At 42.9% G+C, this 19,067-nt stretch overlaps 1 protein-coding gene across 9 annotated transcripts in view; it reads left to right on the top strand.

The window, feature by feature from the left end:
* LOC139382040 (potassium large conductance calcium-activated channel, subfamily M, alpha member 1a) overlaps positions 1 to 19,067 on the top strand; it is a 288,548-nt gene that overhangs the window by 92,769 nt on the left and 176,712 nt on the right. For all 9 annotated transcript variants that reach the window (XM_071125988.1, XM_071125986.1, XM_071125985.1 and 6 more), the window contains exon 2: positions 3,826 to 3,996. In XM_071125988.1, coding sequence (XP_070982089.1) covers positions 3,826 to 3,996 — 171 coding nt within the window. The remainder of the gene's footprint in view (positions 1 to 3,825; positions 3,997 to 19,067) is intronic.

The following is a 19,067-nucleotide window of genomic DNA, read 5'->3' as shown; positions in this document are numbered from 1 at the left end:
TGGAGCCCAGGTCATTTGATGCAGCACTCCAACACTCTCCTTCTCGGTCAAATAGCCCTTTACACAGCCTGGAGGTGTGTTGGGTCTTTGTCCTATTGAAAAAGAAATGATAGTCCCACTAAGTGCAAACCAGATGGGATGGCGTATCGCTGCAGAATCCTGTGGTAGCCATGCTGGTTAAGTGTGCCTTGAATTCTAAATAAATCACTGACAGTGTCACCGGCAATGCACCCCCACACCATAACACCACCTACTCACTGCTTCATGGTGGGAACCACATATGCGGAGATCATCCGTTCACCTACTCTGCGTCTCACATAGACACACTGGTTGGAACCGATAATCTCAAATTTGGACCATCAGACCAAAGGACAGATTTCCACCAGTCTAATGTCCATTGCTCATGTTTCTTGGCCCAAGCAAGTCTCTTCTTATTGGTGTCCTTTAGTTGTGGTTTCTTTGCAGCAATTTGACCATGAAGGCCTGATTCACTCAGTCTCCTTTGAACAGTTGATGTTGAGATGTGTCTGTTACTTATTTGGGATACAATCTGAGGTGCAGTTGACTCTAATGAACTTATCCTCTGCAGCAGAGGTAACCCTGGGTCTTCCTTTCCTGTGGCGGTCCTCATGAGATCAAGTTTCATCATAGCACTTGATGGTTTTTGCCGCTGCGCTTGAAGAAACTTTCAAAGTTCTTGAAATGTTCAGGATTGACTGACCTTCATGTCTTAAAGTAACGGACTGTAATTTCTCTTTGCTTATTTGAGCTATTCTTGCCGTAATATGGACTTGGTCTTTTACCAAATAGGGCTATCTTCTATATACCACCCCTAACTTGTCACAACACAACTGATTGGCTGAAATGCATTAAGAAGGAAATTAACTTTTAACAAGGCATATCTGTTAGTTGAAATGCATTCCAGGTGACTATCTCATGAAGCTGGTTGAGAGAATGCCAAGAGTGTGCAAAGCTGTCATCAAGGCAAAGGGTGGCTACTTTGATGAATCTCAAATATAAAATATATTTTGATTTGTTTAACACTTTTTTTGTAACCACATGATTATTTCATAGTTTTGAAGTCTTCACTATTATTCTACAATGTAGAAAATAGTAAAAAAAAACTTGAATGAGTAGGTGTGTATCCTTTTTTTATGCGTACTGTCCATTTGTGTATATATAGTGTTTCTTCTCTTGCTTCATAGTTCTTGGAATGAGATGGATTAGTATGTCTAGGGCACTGAGTTTTCCATGATCATGACCTTTCAAGGAAAAACTCAGGGCTGTGACTCTGTGGCGTCATACACAAACAAACCAAGGGGAAAAAAACAATACATGTAGGTCAGTTGTATTCTGGGTATTTTCCACCTGTTCAGTATTCAGACTGTTGGAATACCTTAGGATGTCAGACACAGTATCATGTCACCCAAACACACACTACTGTCCCAGTCTGCTGACGTCACATAGTCCATTAACCAGAGACTCCGTTGGTATGGTTCTGACTCGTCTGTCGGCCAGTCCAGAGCATACCCGGGTGCAAACACTATTTTAAATCGTTCCAAATACTTTATATGGACTTGATTGAGTTTGCCTGACTTAATGAACCACTGGAAAAGTTCCAAAACGTTAAACTCCAGCCATTTGACACTCGATGCAGACTTACTCAAACGCTCAAAGTATATGAAAGATTTCACATAGTGTTTGAACACAGGTCTGGTCCAGAGTGGACGAGCAGTGTCAGTGGGTCGTAATAAAAGATGAACCACTACCCTGCCGTTAATACAACCCAGCTTCCTTGGAAGGGAGAGCGGGCCCCAGTCGAGAGCTCTGAAAGTTACTGGAGTGCCAGGGATTCTCTGTGACGCCATTCGCTGGGCTACACCCTATGGTTTAAGGGCCTAGCGGTGACACGCTGACCTTTACTCTACCTCGCCAGGCGGTATGCACTGTGTGTGTGCTTGCAATCAAACCATGCAACTTAATGGCTGAAGGCGAAACATGTCAAAGGAAGTATTATTAGAGTGAGTGGATGTCGAAGCAGCTGCGTACGTAAGTAGCACTGCAGAGTATGGCGAGTCAATGCATTACAATGCAACTGTGCTCTGCTCATTCATTCAGTCACAAGATGAAGGGTTGAGGGGCCTGCATGACAACATTAGTCGTATGCCACTATACACCCCTAGGATGAATGAACTTACAGGCAGGCCCATGTGGGCAAAAGCAACGACGACTATACACACTCACACACGAACAAACACACATTCAACATATGGCAGAGGCGTGTTTGACAACCCTGACAGTGTGCGATATGATGGAAGTGTGTGTCTTTACCTCCACTCTTATGCATCAGCAAGCCAGAGCCTCACATTGACATACTAGAGCTCTTTCTCTCCATGACACTGTCTATAGGGACTCAAGTGATTGCTACCTTGGACCTCTTACTATAATGCAGATCTTGTGTCGGTTCATATGGTCATGTATTAATTAGGTAGATTCTATGAATACTTTAGATGGCACCTTGTGGAGCTATACAGTACATGTACCCTCCAAGCCCACTCTCCTTTCAGGCACATGGTGCTAGATACTCTTGTAGAACATTGCAGATAGAAATATAACCTTTAGAGCAGCTGTCATGATTCCCTATTTCTATATGAAATAATAAACTCAGCAAAAAAAGAAACATCCCTTTTTCAGGACCCTGTCTTTGAAAGATAATTCGTAAAAACCTAAAACTTCACAGCTCTTCATTATAAAGGGTTTAAACACTGTTTCCCATGCTTGTTCAATGAACCATAAACAATTAATGAACATGCACCTGTGGAACGGTCATTAAGACACTAACAGCTTACAGACGGTAGGCAATTAAGGTCACAGTTATGAAAACTTAGGACACTAAAGAGGCCTTTCTACTGACTCTGAAAAACACCAAAAGAAAGATGCCCAGGGTCCCTGCTCACCTGCGTGAACGTGCCTTGAGGACTGCAGATGTGGCCAGGGCAATAAATTGCAATGTCCGTACTGTGAGACGCCAAAGACAGTGCTACAGGGAGACAGGACGGACAGCTGATCGTCCTCGCAGTGGCAGACCACGTGTAACAACACCTGTGGGACAGGTACAGGATGGCAGCAACAACTGCCTGAGTTACACCAGGAACGCACAATCCCTCCATCCGTGCTCAGACTGTCCGCAATAGGCTGAGAGGCTGGACTGAGGGCTTGTAGGCCTGTTGTAAGGCAGGTCCTCACCATACATCACTGGCAACAACGTCGCCTATAGGCACAAACCCACCGTTGCTGGACCAGACAGGACTGGCAAAAAGTGCTCTTCACTGACGAGTCGCGGTTTTGTCTCACATGGGGTGATGGTCGGATTTGCGACATTCAGCGCGTCTGGGACCTGTTGGATTGGAGGGTGAGGGCTAGGGCCATTCCCCCCCAGAAATGTCTGGGAACTTGCAGGTGCCTTGGTGGAAGAGGGGGGTAACATCTCACAGCAAGAACTGGTACAGTCCATGAGGAGGAGATGCACTGCAGTACTTAATGCAGCTGGTGGCCACACCAGATACTGACTGTTACTTATTTGATTATTTGATTTTTACAGGGACAGTGCACATTAATCAACGTGATTTATTTTTTTGCTGAGTTTAGGTGTCTGATCAACAAAATGTTAACGCAATCTTTCTCTCTCTCTGTCTGTCTCTCTTTCTCTATCTCTCACTCCCCAATCTCTTGCTTCTCCATCTCTCTCTCGTTCTCTCCTCCATCTCTCTCTCTCTACTCCATCTCTTTCTTTTTCCTCCACCTCTCTCTCCCCCTTTCTTCCAGGAGGCCCAGAAGGTGAATAACCCTGCTAACAGTCAGGCAGCAGATGGGACACCTAAGGGTCCTGATGAGAAGGACGAAGTGGTACCTGCCAGCGAGGTGGGGTGGATGACCTCTGTGAAGGACTGGGCCGGGGTCATGATATCAGCACAGACACTCACCGGCAGAGTCCTGGTATGTGCCCGAAGCATGTTTATGTGTGTGTGTGTGTGTGAGTGTGAGTGTGTGTGTGTGTGTGTGTGTGTGTGTGTGTGTGTGTGTGTGCGCGCGCGCCTGTGTGTGTGTAGGGGTGTGTTGGTGCTTTTATTTTGAGCTGCTCTCAATCTCAAACCCCTGAAGATATTCTACCTGTAGTTCATATTATGTCAGAATGTGTGTGATGTCAGACATAATAGACCTAGCAGAAGTATAACTGAGTTACTAAGTTATTAAATTGTCATGCCACTGGGATAGCATGTCAATTTACTGGGATACATTCTCAGCTACGTTACTGTTAGATTGGAGGGTGTGTAGGACATGTGGTGTGTGTTTGTGACCAAAGACTGACAGGGTACACAGGGGTTGGAGGGAGGGAGCAAAGGACCCCTTGTCTGCGTCTGCTGCAGTGTAATCAGCTGATGATAAATCTGTCTGCTAGGCACGGCTGGAATAAAGCATCTGGACTCCCAGCATGAGCTGTATTTAAAACCAGACAAAGGAAACTCCTACATTTTACAAAGGGAAGAAACTCATATTTTTTATTTGTAAAGGTAGAATGTTTTCTTTTTTGAAATATTGATACATATAACATATGATAAGCCTGATTGTAAGACATACAGGCGAATAAATGCTTATAAAAAGTACCAAATGCTTATAAAAAGGTATTGATTTAGGTTTTTCGTAGATGTTTGGTGTTTTGGGGGACTGAATAAATACGAAACTCGAAGCGTTGGCCAAAACAAACACACAAAACTATAAAACAATCAACCCTAAAAGTGTAATTGTTAATATTTGGTGAGATGTGAATTCTTCACGTCTCCTTAGAATATGTGTGTGGGGGGGGGTGTGTCCTCTCTAAAGCACCTGTCTGATATTGAGGAGAAATTAAGCAGAGGTCTGTATAGTGCAGTACTCTGCATAGAAATATCTCACCTACTGTGATATTGTCTAGGTTTCTGCACCATATGCCTGCTTACTGACGCTGTAATGATACGATGGGAATGCACTCTAAACAATTAAGTGTGTATGCAGGTGAATGAGTGTGCGTGTGCATGTTTCAAGTGTTTGCACACATCTTGACATGTACAGTGTGTGTGTGGGCGGTGTTGTGGGACTCTTGCCATCCACCAGGCCTTTTCTGCAGATCAAAGCTGCGAGGAGCGTCTGTGTTCACTGAGCCTGTTTCCATGTTACCATAGCAACTACAGTGTAGCCGTACTCAATCATCTGAACTGTGCAGGACAGGGGTAACACACACACAGGGTGGTGTGTATACCGTGTAGATTCAGTGACATAGGGAAGATAAATAAAGAAACTGATGTATGTGCTTAGAGTCCTAGGTCTCTGTCCATGTGCTGGTCTTGATGACTTTGCTGCTAATAAAGATCAAGTGTGCTCTGGGGCTTAGCTAATTTCCAGAGGAATCTAAATACACCTATCACAGCTTCGTCCCAATGCCTTCTGTCGAGGGGGTACGTGTATGTGCAGTGTATTCAGAAAGTATTCAGACCGCTTGCATTTTTCAAAATGTTGTTACGTTACAGCCTTATTCTAAAATGGATTAAATAAAATACAAATCTCATTAATCTACACACAATACCCCATAATGACAAATCTATTAAAAATATAAAACAGTTACCTTATTTACATAACTATTCAGACCCTTTGCTATGATACTCGAAATTGAGCTCAGGTGCATCCTGATTCCATTGATCATCCTGGAGATGTTTCAACAACTTGATTGGAGTCCAGCTGTGGTAAATTCAATTGATTGGACATGATTTGGAAAGGCACACACCTGTCTATATAAGGCCCCACAGTTGACAGTCCATGTCAGAGCAAAAACACAGTCATGGGGACAAAGGTCCGTAGAGCTCCGAGACAGGATTGTGTTCAGAAACAGATCTGGGGAAGGGCACCAAACATGTTGACGTATTGAAGGTCCCCAAGAACAGTGGCCTCCATCATTCTTAAATGGAAGAAGTTTGGAACCACCAAGACTCTTCCAAACTGAGCAATCGGGGGAGAAGGGCCTTGGTCAGGGAGGTGATCAAGAACCCAATGGTCACTCTGACAGAGCTCCAGAGTTCCTCTGTGGAGATTGAAGAACCTTCCAGAAGGACAACCATCTCTGCAGCACTATACCACTCAGGTCTCCTTGGTAGAGTGGCCAGACAGAAGCCACTCAGTAAATGCACATGACAGCCCGCTTGGAGTTTGCCAAATGACACCTAAAGACTTTCAGATCATGAGAAACAAGATTTTCTGGCCTGATGAAACCAAGATTGAACTCTTTGGATGGAATGCCAAGAGTCATGTCTGGAGGAACCCTGGCACCTACACAACGGTGAAGCATGGTGGTGGCCACATCATGCTACGGGGATGCCAGGTAGTCCTGAGGCATGGTCCTAGGGCTCAGGTCCTCCGAGAGAGAGAAAGAAAGAGAGAATTAGAGAGAGCATACTTAAATTCACACAGGACACCGGATAAGACAGGAGAAGTACTCCAGATATAACAAACTGACACTAGCCCACCGACACAAACTACTGCAGCATAAATACTGGAGGCTGAGACTTGAGGGATCAGGAGACACTGTGGCCCCATCCGATGATACCCCCGGACAGGGCCAAACAGGAAGGACATAACCCCACCCACTTTGCCAAAGCACAGCCCCCGCACCACTAGAGGGATATCTTCAACCACCAACTTACCATCCAAAGACAAGGCCGAGTATAGCCCACAAAGATCTCCGCCACGGCACAACCCAAGGGGGAGCGCCAACCCAGACAGGAAGATCACATCACACATTAAAACCTGTTATGTGGGGAACTCCCCCCCCCCCCTCCCATTCAGCTGAAAAGGTGGCGCAGGGAATTCAAAAATATTATTTTGAAATATTTAACTTTCACACATTAACAAGTCCAATACCTCAAATGAAAGATAAACATCTTGTTCATCTACCCATCATGTCCGATCTTTAAAATGTTTTACAGAAAAACACAACATATATTTATGTTGGACCACCACCAAATCAAAGGAAAAACGCAGCCATTTTTTCCAGCCAAACAGAGTCACAAAAGCAGGATTAGAGATAAAATGAATCACTAACCTTTTGAAAATCTTCATCAGATGACACTCATATGACATGTTACACAATACATTTATGTTTTGTTCAATAATATGCATATTTATATCCACAAATCTCGGTTTACATTGACGCCATGTTCAGAAATGCCTCCAAAATATCCGGAGAAATTATAGAAAGCTACGCCAGATAACAGAAATATTCATCATAAACTTTGACTTAAGATACATGTTCTACATATAATTAAAGATACACTGGTTCTTAATGCAACCGCTGTGTCAGATTTTTTAAAAACGTTACGGAAAAAGCCTACCATGCAATAATCTGAGACAGCGCTCAGACGTGAAAGTATTTCTCCGCCATGTTGGAGTCAACAGAAATACGAAATTACATCATAAATATTCCCTTCCCTTTGATGATCTTTCATCAGAATTCAGTGCAAGGAGTCCTAGTTCCACAATAAATTGTTGTTTTGTTCCATAATGTCCAATACTAGTGTCCAATTAGCTGCATTTGCTACCACTTTCAGCTCACGTGCCCAAAAGCTGACGCCGGTCCAGGACAACTCGCACGTAAACTTCAAATATATATATTCCAGGTCGAATTAAATGGTCAAACTAAGTAGAGAATCAATCTTCAGGATGTTATTTTCATATATATCCAATAACGTTCCAACCGGATCATACGTTTTCAGCTGCAGCCAAATGGAACGACGGTTGCACCCACAGAGAAATGCGCCACAGGGAAATTGCATTCTGCTAAGACCGTGACTATTTCCCCTCCCATTCGGTCAAAGTTCACACCAAAAGCTCCATTCCACTTTCTACTGAATGAGGACATCTAGTGTAAGGCGTAGGAAGTGCTACCAGATCCATATCTTGTTGGGAAAGGAAGGGGCGATGACGTCAAAGTTTACCCACATTCAGAATTTCACTTCTTGTTTGGAAGATTGCCTGCCCTATGAGTTCTGTTATACTCACAGACATAATTCAAACAGTTTTAGAAACTTTAGAGTGTTTTCTATCCAATAGTAATAATAATATGCATATATTAGCCATCTAGGACAGAGTAGGATGCAGTTCACTATGGGCACGCAATTCATCCAAAGTGAAAATACTGCCCCCTATCCTCAACAAGTTTTAACAGAGCAAAGTACAGAGCGATCCGAACATCTCTGAAGAGACCTGAAAATAGCTGTTCAGCGACAATCCCCATCCAACCTGATAGAGCTTGAGAAGATCTGCAAAAAAGAATGGAAGAGACTTCCCAATTACAGGCGTGCCAAGTTTGTAGAGTCATACCCAAGAAGACGAGGTTCAATACCCAAGGTACAAATCTTAACTGACTTGCCTAGTTAAATAAAAAAGACTTGAGGCTGCCAAAGGTGCTTCAACAAAGTACTGAGTAAAGGGTCTGAATACTTATGTAAATCTGATATTTCAGTTTATTTGTGATAAATTTGCTAACATTTCTAAAAACCTGTTTTTGCTCTGTCATTATGGGATATTGTGATTCGATTGATGAGTGGGGAAAAAAACTATATAATTAATTTTTGAATAAGGCTGTAACGTAACAAAATGTGGAAAAAGTTATGGCGTCTGAATACTTTCCGAAGGCACTGTAGTGTATGTACATATACTGAGTGTACAACACAGAACACCTGCTCTTTCCACAACATACTGACCAGGTGAAAGCTATGATCCCTTATTGAAGTAATTTGTTAAATCAACTTCAATCAGTATAGATGCAGGCGAGGAGATAGGTTAAAGAAGGATGAGACATGGATTATGTGTGGCATTCAAAATATTTTAGTGCCTTTTGAACGGGGTATGGTAGTAGGTGCCAGGCGCACCGGTTTGTGTCAGGAACTGCAACGCTGCTGGGTTTTTCACGCTCAACAGTTTCCCGTGTGTATCTAAAATGGTCCACCACCCAAAGGACATCCAGCCAACTTGACACAACTGTGAGAAGCATTTGAGTCAACATAGGCCTGTGGACTACTTTCAACACCTTGTAGAGTCCATACCCCGATGAATTGAAGCAGTTCTGACACAGGTGAAACTAATTGAACAAAACAAAAAGACAAACGAAAAAGGGATCGGTGGCGGCTAGTAGGCCGGTGACAACGACCGCCGAGCACCGCCCGAACAGGCAGGGGAGCCAACTTCGGCGGAAGTCGTGACAAGTTCTTAAATGCATACATACTAGAGGTCGACCGATTTATGATTTTTCAACGCCGATACCGATTATTGGAGGACAAAAAAAGCCGATACCGATTAATCGGACTATTTTTTAAATGTATTTGTAATAACGACAATTACAACAATACTGAATGAACACTTATTTTAATTTATTATAATACATCAATAAAATAAATTTAGCCTCAAATAAATAATGAAACATGTTCAATGTGGTTTAAATAATGCAAAAACAAAGTGTTGGAGAAGAAAGTAAAAGTGCAATATGTGCTATGTAAGAAAGCTAACATTTAAGTTCCTTGCTCAGAACATGAGAACATATGAAATCTGGTGGTTCCTTTTAACATGAGTCTTTAATATTCCCAGGTAAGAAGTTTTAGGTTGTAGTTATTATAGGAATTATAGGACTATTTCTCTCTATACTATTTGAATTTCATATACCTTTGACTATTGAATGTTCTTATAGGCACTTTAGTATTGCCAGTGTAACAGTTTTGCTTCCGTACCTCTCCTTGCTCCTACCTGGGCTCGAACCAGGAACACAACGACAACAGCCACGCTCGAGGCAGCGTTACCCATGCAGAGCAAGGGGAACAACTACTCCAAGTGTCAGAGCGAGTGACGTTTGAAACGCTATTAGCACGCACCCCGCTAACTAGCTAGCCATTTCACATCACATCGTTACACCAGCCTCATCTTGGGAGTTGATAGGCTTGAAGTCATAAACAGCAGAGCTGCTGGCAAAACGCATCGCTCGGTCAGACTGCTCTATTAAATCATAGACTTAATTATAACATAATAACACACAGAAATGCAAGCCTTAGGTCATTAATATGGCCGAATCCGGAAACTATCATCTCGAAAACAAGACGTTTATCCTTTCAGTGAAATCCGGAACCGTTCCTATTTTATCTAACGGGTGGCATCCATCAGTCTAAATATTCCTGTAACATTGCACAACCTTCAATGTTATGTCATAATTACGTAAAATTCTGGCAAATTAGTTCGCAATGAGCCAGGCGGCCCAAACTGTTGCATATATCATGACTCTGCGTGCAATGAACGCAAGAGAAGTGACACAATTTCACCTGGTTAATTTTGCCTGCTAACCTGGATTTCTTTTAGCTAAATATGCAGGTTTAAAAATATATACTTCTGTGTACTGATTTTAAGAAAGGCATTGATGTTTATGGTTAGGTACACGTTGGCGCAACGACAGTCTTTTTTCGCGAATGCGCACCGCATCGATTATATGCAACGCAGGACACGCTAGATAAACTAGTAATATCATCAACCATGTGTTGATAACTAGTGATTATGATTGATTAAGTTTAATCCTAGCTAGCAACTTACCTTGGCTTCTTACTGCATTTGCATAACAGGCAGGCTCCTCATGAGACAGGTGGTTAGAGCGTTGGACTAGTTAACTGTAAGGTTGCAAGGTTGAATCCCTGAGCTGACAAGGTAAAAATCTGTCGTTCTGCCCCTGAACAAGGCAGTTAACCCCACCGTTCCTAGGCCATCATTGAAAATAAGAATGCGTTCTTAACTGACTTGTCTAGTTAAATAAAGATGAAATAAAATTAAAAAATCCAAAATTACCGATTTCCGATTGTTATGAAAACTTGAAATCGGCCCTAATTAATCGGCTATTTCGATTAATCGGTCGACCTCTAATACATACATGCTCAATTGCATTCCTACTGAAACAAAAAAATATTGACACACATAACAAAAATCTTTCAGTTATAGAACTTATGTTGTCCTGCCTTTCAAGCTTTGTAAATAAAATGCACAACCAGGAACACTTCTGTACTAAATAGCCATTCAAGTTCCTCTTCATCACTACTCCAGAATAGGTCTGGTTTCTTAAATCATATAAAGTACAGTAAAATACATGCAGTTAATTATTGATCTTCTCATTTATGTCATTGAACCTACCTTCAATTTCCAGAGCCAGTATCCCTGTTCTCATCTGAGCCCACAAGGATCTTTTGATTTCTTGTTAGGTGAGAGGTGACATAGGGTTCTGGATCATAGGTGATTTGACCTGGTTAGAAGTTATGAGTTTTGGTTTTAGCCATATATCAGTTGACCATTTTTCTTTGAGGGTGAACTTGTGTTTTATCATGTTGACAATGCATCGTAACTTATTTCTAAATACGTGTTGTAGATCAGCTTCCTGAATTATGACATTGAGATCCTTTGTCCAAGGGTAATTGTGTGTTTTATCCCAGTTGAAAATATGTTTTGTTATTCTGTCCCCTGGCATATTAATAACACAGTTTCATAACCTAATAATTTCACCCCTCTGTCTTATTTTCACTAGGCTCCCATCCCATGTCTCCTTGAATAGCAAGGCTTGGAGCAAGCTAAAGTAACGTCTTCTGGCTCTGTTCTGAATAGAGTTAGCCCTGTCTTGGCTTCTTTACAACCCCAGATTCCAGCAGCATAGTTCAATATAGGTTTGTGTGTGTGTGTTGTCTTAATGGGAGCCAATACCCGGGCTGAATCACTGAAACCATTACAGCTCATCACATTGATCTCACATGGAAGCAACAGTGAGCAGGTGCAGATAAGCCTGTGTGTGTGTTTGTTGTTGTCTTAATGGGAGCCAATACCCGGGTTGAATCACTGAAACCCATTATAGCTCATCACATCAATCTCCCATGTAAGCAACAGTGAGCAGGTGCACACACACACACACGTCCTCATTTTCCACCAGATCATTCTCATCTTGTGGAACATTAAGGGAATGGTAGTTACATTTATCGCTCTGTCTGTTCCTGTATGTGTTAACCTTAACCAATAGAGAGGGAAAAACTAAATTGACCCAAATGTTCTACTGACGGATATGGAGTTGGTAGAATAAGCATGTATGGTTCCAAATTAAATGTGAATTATTAGAGTACTGCAGACAGAATATTTGGAGATTATTCAAATAATCTTGCTCGCTCGCTCGCTCTGTCTGTCTGTCTGTCTGTCTGTCTGTCTGTCTGTCTGTCTGTCTGTCTGCCTGTCTGCCTGTCTGCCTGTCTGCCTGTCTGCCTGTCTGCCTGTCTGCCTGTCTGCCTGTCTGCCTGCCTGTCTGTCTGTCTGTCTGTCTGTCTGTCTGTCTGTCTGTCGGAGTGAGAGACGCTTTATAGCAATATGAAAAGACAAAAGAAGAGTATCTGAGTGACTCAGCAGGTTGTGACACTACAGTAAATGGTTAATCCACTCACCATGTCCCTGGTCTATAGACCTCCGGGTTAACTGTAATCTCATAATGTGGAGAGGAAGGGAATGCTTCCAGTGAAGGATTATATCCTCTCTATTATTGATATAGTCCTCTATTTCTTCTCCCTGCTATTACTGGACTCTGCAGGACCAGACTGCAGGCAGAAATGGGTCAGAGCAGACATCTTTCTTGTTTTATGGGATCTTGGGTGGGAACCAGTAACCATCTGCTGTCATGGCCTTTTCCCAACCTTGTGGCGGTGGCCATCTCGCTCTCTCTCTCTCACTTGATCCCTCTATCCACATCGCATGGCGCTACAGAGGGTGGTGCGGACAGCATAGTACATCACTGGAGCCAAGTTCCCTGCCATCCAGGACCTCGATATCAGGTGGTGTCAGAGGAAGGCCCGGAAAACTCCAGCCAACCTAGCCATTCTCTCTGCTTCCGCACGGCAAGCTGTACCTGAGCAACAAGTCTGACAGCAACAGCCTCCTGAACAGCTTCTATCCCCATAAGACTGCTAAATAGCTAACAAAATGCCTACATGGACTATCTGAGTTTAACTTTTTTGAATGCTAAGTGTCAGGTCTGGAGGAAACCTGCCACCATCCCTAAGGTGAAGCATGGTGGTGGCAGCATCATGCTATGGGGAAGTTTTTCAGTGGTAGGGACTGGGAGACTAGTCAGGATAAAGGCAAAGATGAACTGAGAAAAGTACAGAGAGATCCTTGATGAAAACCTGCTCCACAGCGCTCAAGACCTCAGACTAGGGGTGAAGGTTCACCTTCCAACAGGACAACGACCCTAAGCACACAGCCAAGACAATGCAGGAGTGGCTTCGGGACAATACCCAAGAAGACTCAAGGCTGTAATTGCTACCACAGGTGCTTCCACAAAGTACTGAGTAAAAGGTCTGAGTACTTATGCAAATGTGATATTTCAGTTTTACATTTTTTATGAATTAGCAACATTTCTTTAAACCTATTTTTGCTTTGTCATTATTGGGTTTTGTGTGTAGATTGATGAGGGAAACATACATTTTAATACATTTTAGAATGAGGCTGTAACAAAATGTGTAAAAAGTCAAGGGGTCTGAATACTTTCCGAAGACACTGTATATCCTAATGCCTTGTCACCTTGCCCTTATACATATCTACCTCTTATCCCTGCACATTGTAAATATGCTAAGGCACTGACACTGGAATTAACCCAGTATAATAGCTTACTGATTTTGTTGTGTTCTTCTTATTTATATGTATTATGTATTTTTGTTCTATTTTATTTTGTAGTACTGTATATTGATTTGGGAAAATAACTGGCAAGAAAGGCATTTCATTGCACTTGTGCTCTTGACAATGAAACTTGAAACCACTCTCTCCTCTATCCTCTATCCCTGTTTCCACACACAGTACTGACCCCCTCTATCCTGTCTCTATCCAAGTCCTACTGGAACTTGGGGCTTGGATAACTGTGTTGTAGACAGTTTCCACTGTTGTGTAGTTAGTTTTGCAATGTGTGTAGTTAATTGTGTACTGGGCTGGTAAAGGCTAATTATCTTCTCCCATGGAGCGTGTTTGTATGTGGAGCTGATCTGCTGCTGTCATCAACACACACTAAAATTGATATCTGAAACTGTGTCCACAGCCATAGAGACAGCCTGGTTTAGAAGTGGATGCCACGTCCGTCCTCTCTAAATGATCTCTCAGAGAATAGCAGCCTATCCAGGAAATCCATCTCTTCCTCATCTCTTCTTCCCACATCTAGTGTAATGATGTATCGCCACAGAGAGTGTGCTCTCACATAATACAACTCAATTGAATCTAGTTTGTTGTTTAAGAGTCTCATAGTTTCATATTCTGTCTGTCGCGTTGTCTCAGCTGGCACAGGGTTTGTGTGTGTGCGTGCATGCATTCGTGCCCGGGCCAAATCGTATGGGAGTTAGCCATACACAGCTTATTTGTCTTTTGCCATAATTTATCAGAGGAATCGATGGCAATCCAATCCAGCATTGATTCAGTCATGCGGTCTGTTGATGGATGATTGTTTATACAGGCTGAGACCCGGGGACTGATGGACGGACTGAGTGCAGAGAGACATGGGTGTGGCTTCTGCTAGAGTCCTCTATAATTATAACACAATAAGATGGGTAAGGGGACTGACTGCAGAAAGGAGAGAGACATGGTTGTGGCTTCTTCAAGAGTCAGTCCCCTACTGCAAGGGTCCTTTATAATACACTATACTAGCAGTAGCTCTGTAGGACTAACTGCAGAGAGAGACATGGGTGTGGCTTCTGCTTGCATCAGTCCTCTACAATACTGGTGGATATACAGTGCCTTGAAAAAGTATTCATCCCCCTTGGCGTTTTTCCTATTTTGTTGCATTACAACCTGTAAATTAAATATATTTTTATTTGGATTTCATGTAATGGACACACACAAAATAGACCAAATTGGTGAAGTGAAAAAAACAAACAAAAAAAAACAGAAAAGTTGTGCGTGCATATGTATTCCTCCCCTTTGCTATGAAGCCCCTAAATAAGATTTGGTGATAGATTGCACACAGGTGGACTTTATTTAAGTGTCACATGATCTCAATATATGTTCTGAAATGCCCCAGAGTCTGCAATACCACTAAGCAAGGGGCACCACCAAGCAAGCGGCACCATGAAGACAAAGGAGCTATCCAAACAGGTCAGGAACAAAGTTGTGGAGAAGTACAGATCAGGGTTGGGTTCTAAAAAAATGATCAGAAACTTTGAACATCCCAAGGAGCACCATTAAATCCATTATTAAAAAATGGAAAGGATATGGCACCACAACAAACCTGCCAAGAGAGGGCCACCCACAAAAACTCACGGACCAGGCAAGGAGGGCATTAATCAGAGAGGCAACAAAAAGCCCAAGGATAACCCTGAAGGAGCTGCAAAGCTCCACAGCGGAGATTGGAATATCTGTCCATAGTACCACTTTAAGTCGTACATTCCACAAAGCTGTGCTTTATGAGCTTTTTGGTCATCATGGAAAACAATGTGTCGGGCACAAACCCAACACCTCTCATCACCTTGAGAATACCATCCCTGTGGGGATGTTTTTCATCAGCAGGGACTGGGAAACTGGTCAGAATTGAAGAAATGATGGATGGCGCTAAATACAGGGAAATCCTTGAGGGAAACTTGTTTCAGTCTTCCAGAGATTTGAGACTGGGATGGAGGTTCACCTTCCAGCAGGACAATGACCCTAAGCATACTGCTAAAGCAACACTCGAGTGGTTTAAGGGGAAACATTTAAATGTCTTGGAATGGCCTAGTCAAAGCCCAGACCTCAATCCAATTGAGAATCTGTGGTATGACTTAAAGATTGCTGTACACCAGCGGAACCCATCCAACTTGAAGGAACTGCCTGTGCCAAGCTTATGGAGCTTATAGAGACATACCCCAAGAGACTTGCAGCTGTAATTACTGAGAAAGGTGGCTCTACAAAGTATTGATATTTTGGGGGTGAATAGTTATGCACGCTCAAGTTTTCTGTTTTTTAGTCTTATTTCTTGTTTGTTTCTCAATAAGAAATATTTTGCATCTTCTACATGATAGGCATGTTATGTAAATGAAATGATACAAACACCCAAAAAAAATCAATTTTAATTCCAGGTTGTAAAGCAACACAATAGGAAAAATGCCAAGGGGGGTGAATACTTTCGCAAGCCACTGTAGACTGAGTGTACAAAACTTTAAGAACACTTTCCTAATATTGAGTTGCACGCCCCCTTTTTGCCCTCAGAACAGTCTCAATTCGTCGGGGCATGGACTTTACAAGGTGCTGAAAACGTTCCACAGGGATGCTGGCCCATGTTGACTCCAGTGCTTCTCACTGTTGTGTCAATTTGGCTGGGTGTCCATTGGGTGGTGGACCATTCTTGATACACACGAGAAACTGTTGAGCGTGAAAAACCCAGCAGTGTTGCAGTTCTTGATGCAAACCGGTTTGCTTGGCATTTATTACCATACCCTGTTCAAAGACATTTCAATATTTTGTCTTGCCCATTCACCCTCTGAATGGTACACGTACACAATCCATGTTTCAATTGTCTCAAGGCTTAAAAATCCTTCTTTAACCTGTCTCCTCCCCTTCATCTACAATGATTGAAGTGGATTTAACAGGTGACATCAATAAGGGATCATAGCTTTCACCTGGTCAGTCTGTCATGAAAAGAGCAGGTGTCCTTAGTGTTTTATATACTCCGTGTATAAGTTGATAGATGGATAAGGGGTCTGACTGCAGAGAGAGACGTGACCAATGCAGTGCCATAGAACAAGAACCCCCTACCGAAGAGACGGACGGAAAGAAATACACACAGATAACCAGCCCATCAAAGGCATTGAGAACTCCCTCCCGGACACTGACACTAATTTAGTCTAACTGAATGGGAGAATCCCAGTAGCTAGGTCACCACCTCCAAGACGTACTTACAAAGGAGACCTGAGTGGAGGTTACAACCCAATATGAGGATTATTTGTATTTGAGCACACAGTGTTGACACTGACCTTAACTCCAACTGTGCAGACTGTAAATGAACCCTAATGGGCATACTGTACTATATGTCATGTAACCTGATTTAATGGTATTGTACAGTAGACGGATATTTGACATGCCAGGGGAATCTCAGGCTGACAGGTGAGGCCACGGGGCTGATGGGTATTAAGACGGGTTGATGTCACCTGAGAAATGTTGCTGCTCTGCTGAGTCCCGGCGGAGAGGGAAGGGAGGGTATGGAGGAGGTATAAGACAGGGAAAAGAGTCGAGGGGATAGGGAGAAGGGAAGGGAGAAAAGGAGTCGAGGGGATAGGGGGAAGGGAGAAGGGAGAAAAGGAGTCGAGCGGATAGGGGGAAGGGAGAAAAGGAGTTGAGGGGATAGGGGGAAGGGAGGAAAGGAGTCGAGGGGATAGGGAGAAGATAAGGGAGGAAAGGAGTCGAGGGGATAGGGAGAAGAGAAGGGAGAAAAGGAGTCGAGGGGATAGGGGGAAGGGAGAAAAGGAGTCGAGGGGATAGGGAGAAGATAAGGGAGGAAAGGAGTCGAGGGAATAGGGAAGGGAGAAAATTAGAGGAGAGGGTAGGGACAGGGCAGGCTACCTTGACGCTGTATACTTTGACCTAGTATGAATTCAAAGACACCAACAGTTCTCTTACTACGCCAGCAGAGACATGATGCTCAATGTCTACTGTGAGCACAAGACATAAATGTGTTGTCCTGATAATACTTTTCAAACCAGATGGTTTAGGTTTTGGAAGGGCTTGGGTTGAGTCATTGGTCATTCGTGAAAAAAAATGTATGCAACCATTGTTATTGTGGTATGTTGCTAAAATATGCATTTTACACAACTAATGAACAAAATGCATTGCAACAGGTCTACTCTGTGACTTCTATGTTGGGGGCTTGTATTATCATTTAGAGGTCTAGTTTCTGTGTGTGGCTCTTCCATTACCTTCTACCATGGTTAACAGAGGGAACAGCCTTGTTTTGTAACACACCTTGTGGTTTTACAATCTGAAAATGGGAGTCCTCAATTTGTCCCAATGACTGATTCCCACTGCAATCCCTTTTACTGGCTTGTCGTGATTATTTCCCCACCTAAGGAGTCTCACCCTTGTTCCCTCATTTTTCCTCTCCTCTGTCTCGCCTCTCTCCATTAAACACCCTGTTTGTCACCTGGAGCGTTATTAGAATTATCCAGACTCGTTTATTCTCCTCCCTCTATCCATCCTCCTCCCTCCATCCGACGGTCTGAAAGGTCAGACCACCAGACAGACAGACAGTGATGTTTCATTTGCTACCTACCTGTCCTCAAGGCTTCTTATTGGATCAGGGTCACACATGACTTATCGTGATGTCCCGGGCCCGAGACATTTGTGGCATCTTCATTCATTGTTTCCTTCAAACTAAAGGGTTCAAGACAGTTCACAATGAGAACAGTGACTTTTCTTTAGAGAACAATCACAAATCCAAACTGTTTAAGGACTCAGTGGAAAGACGACACAGTTGATTAATGACCAGCAGTTTTGATGAATGACAATCCTTTTCAAGGAGAAAAAGGCAGAAACCTCATCTTGGGAAGTATGCTGTGTTTGTACTAAATATCGGACCATTTCATTATTTGGTAGAGTTGCGTTTACATAATACCGTAGCTCTGATGCCTGTCAGACTTTGTATTCTGTGGTTTATTCTACAGTTATCCCAAAACACTTAGCTAATTACAGAAAGGCCACTGAACTGTGGATTTCAAAACAAACCATGTGCTCTGAGGTCATTAAAAATGGCCTTCCTGGAGAATGACATTCTGTCTGCATTTGATTATTATTTATGTGCAGCTGAAATCTCCAGCTCAGGAGCTGCAGAGCCTGTTTATTGAGATTGTTGTTCAGCAAGGATGGCATGCTAGTGCAAAACACGGGCATACAAACAGACAGGCGGACAGCTAGCTAGCCAGCCAAACAGACAGTCAGACAGACCAACATTCTGTGGCCAGCCTGGTCACTGTCAGTAGGCGGTG

Source organism: Oncorhynchus clarkii, chromosome 23 (genome assembly GCF_045791955.1).
Source record: "Oncorhynchus clarkii lewisi isolate Uvic-CL-2024 chromosome 23, UVic_Ocla_1.0, whole genome shotgun sequence".
Classification (NCBI taxonomy): Eukaryota; Metazoa; Chordata; class Actinopteri; order Salmoniformes; family Salmonidae; genus Oncorhynchus; species Oncorhynchus clarkii.
This window is presented reverse-complemented; position numbering and strand designations above follow the sequence as displayed.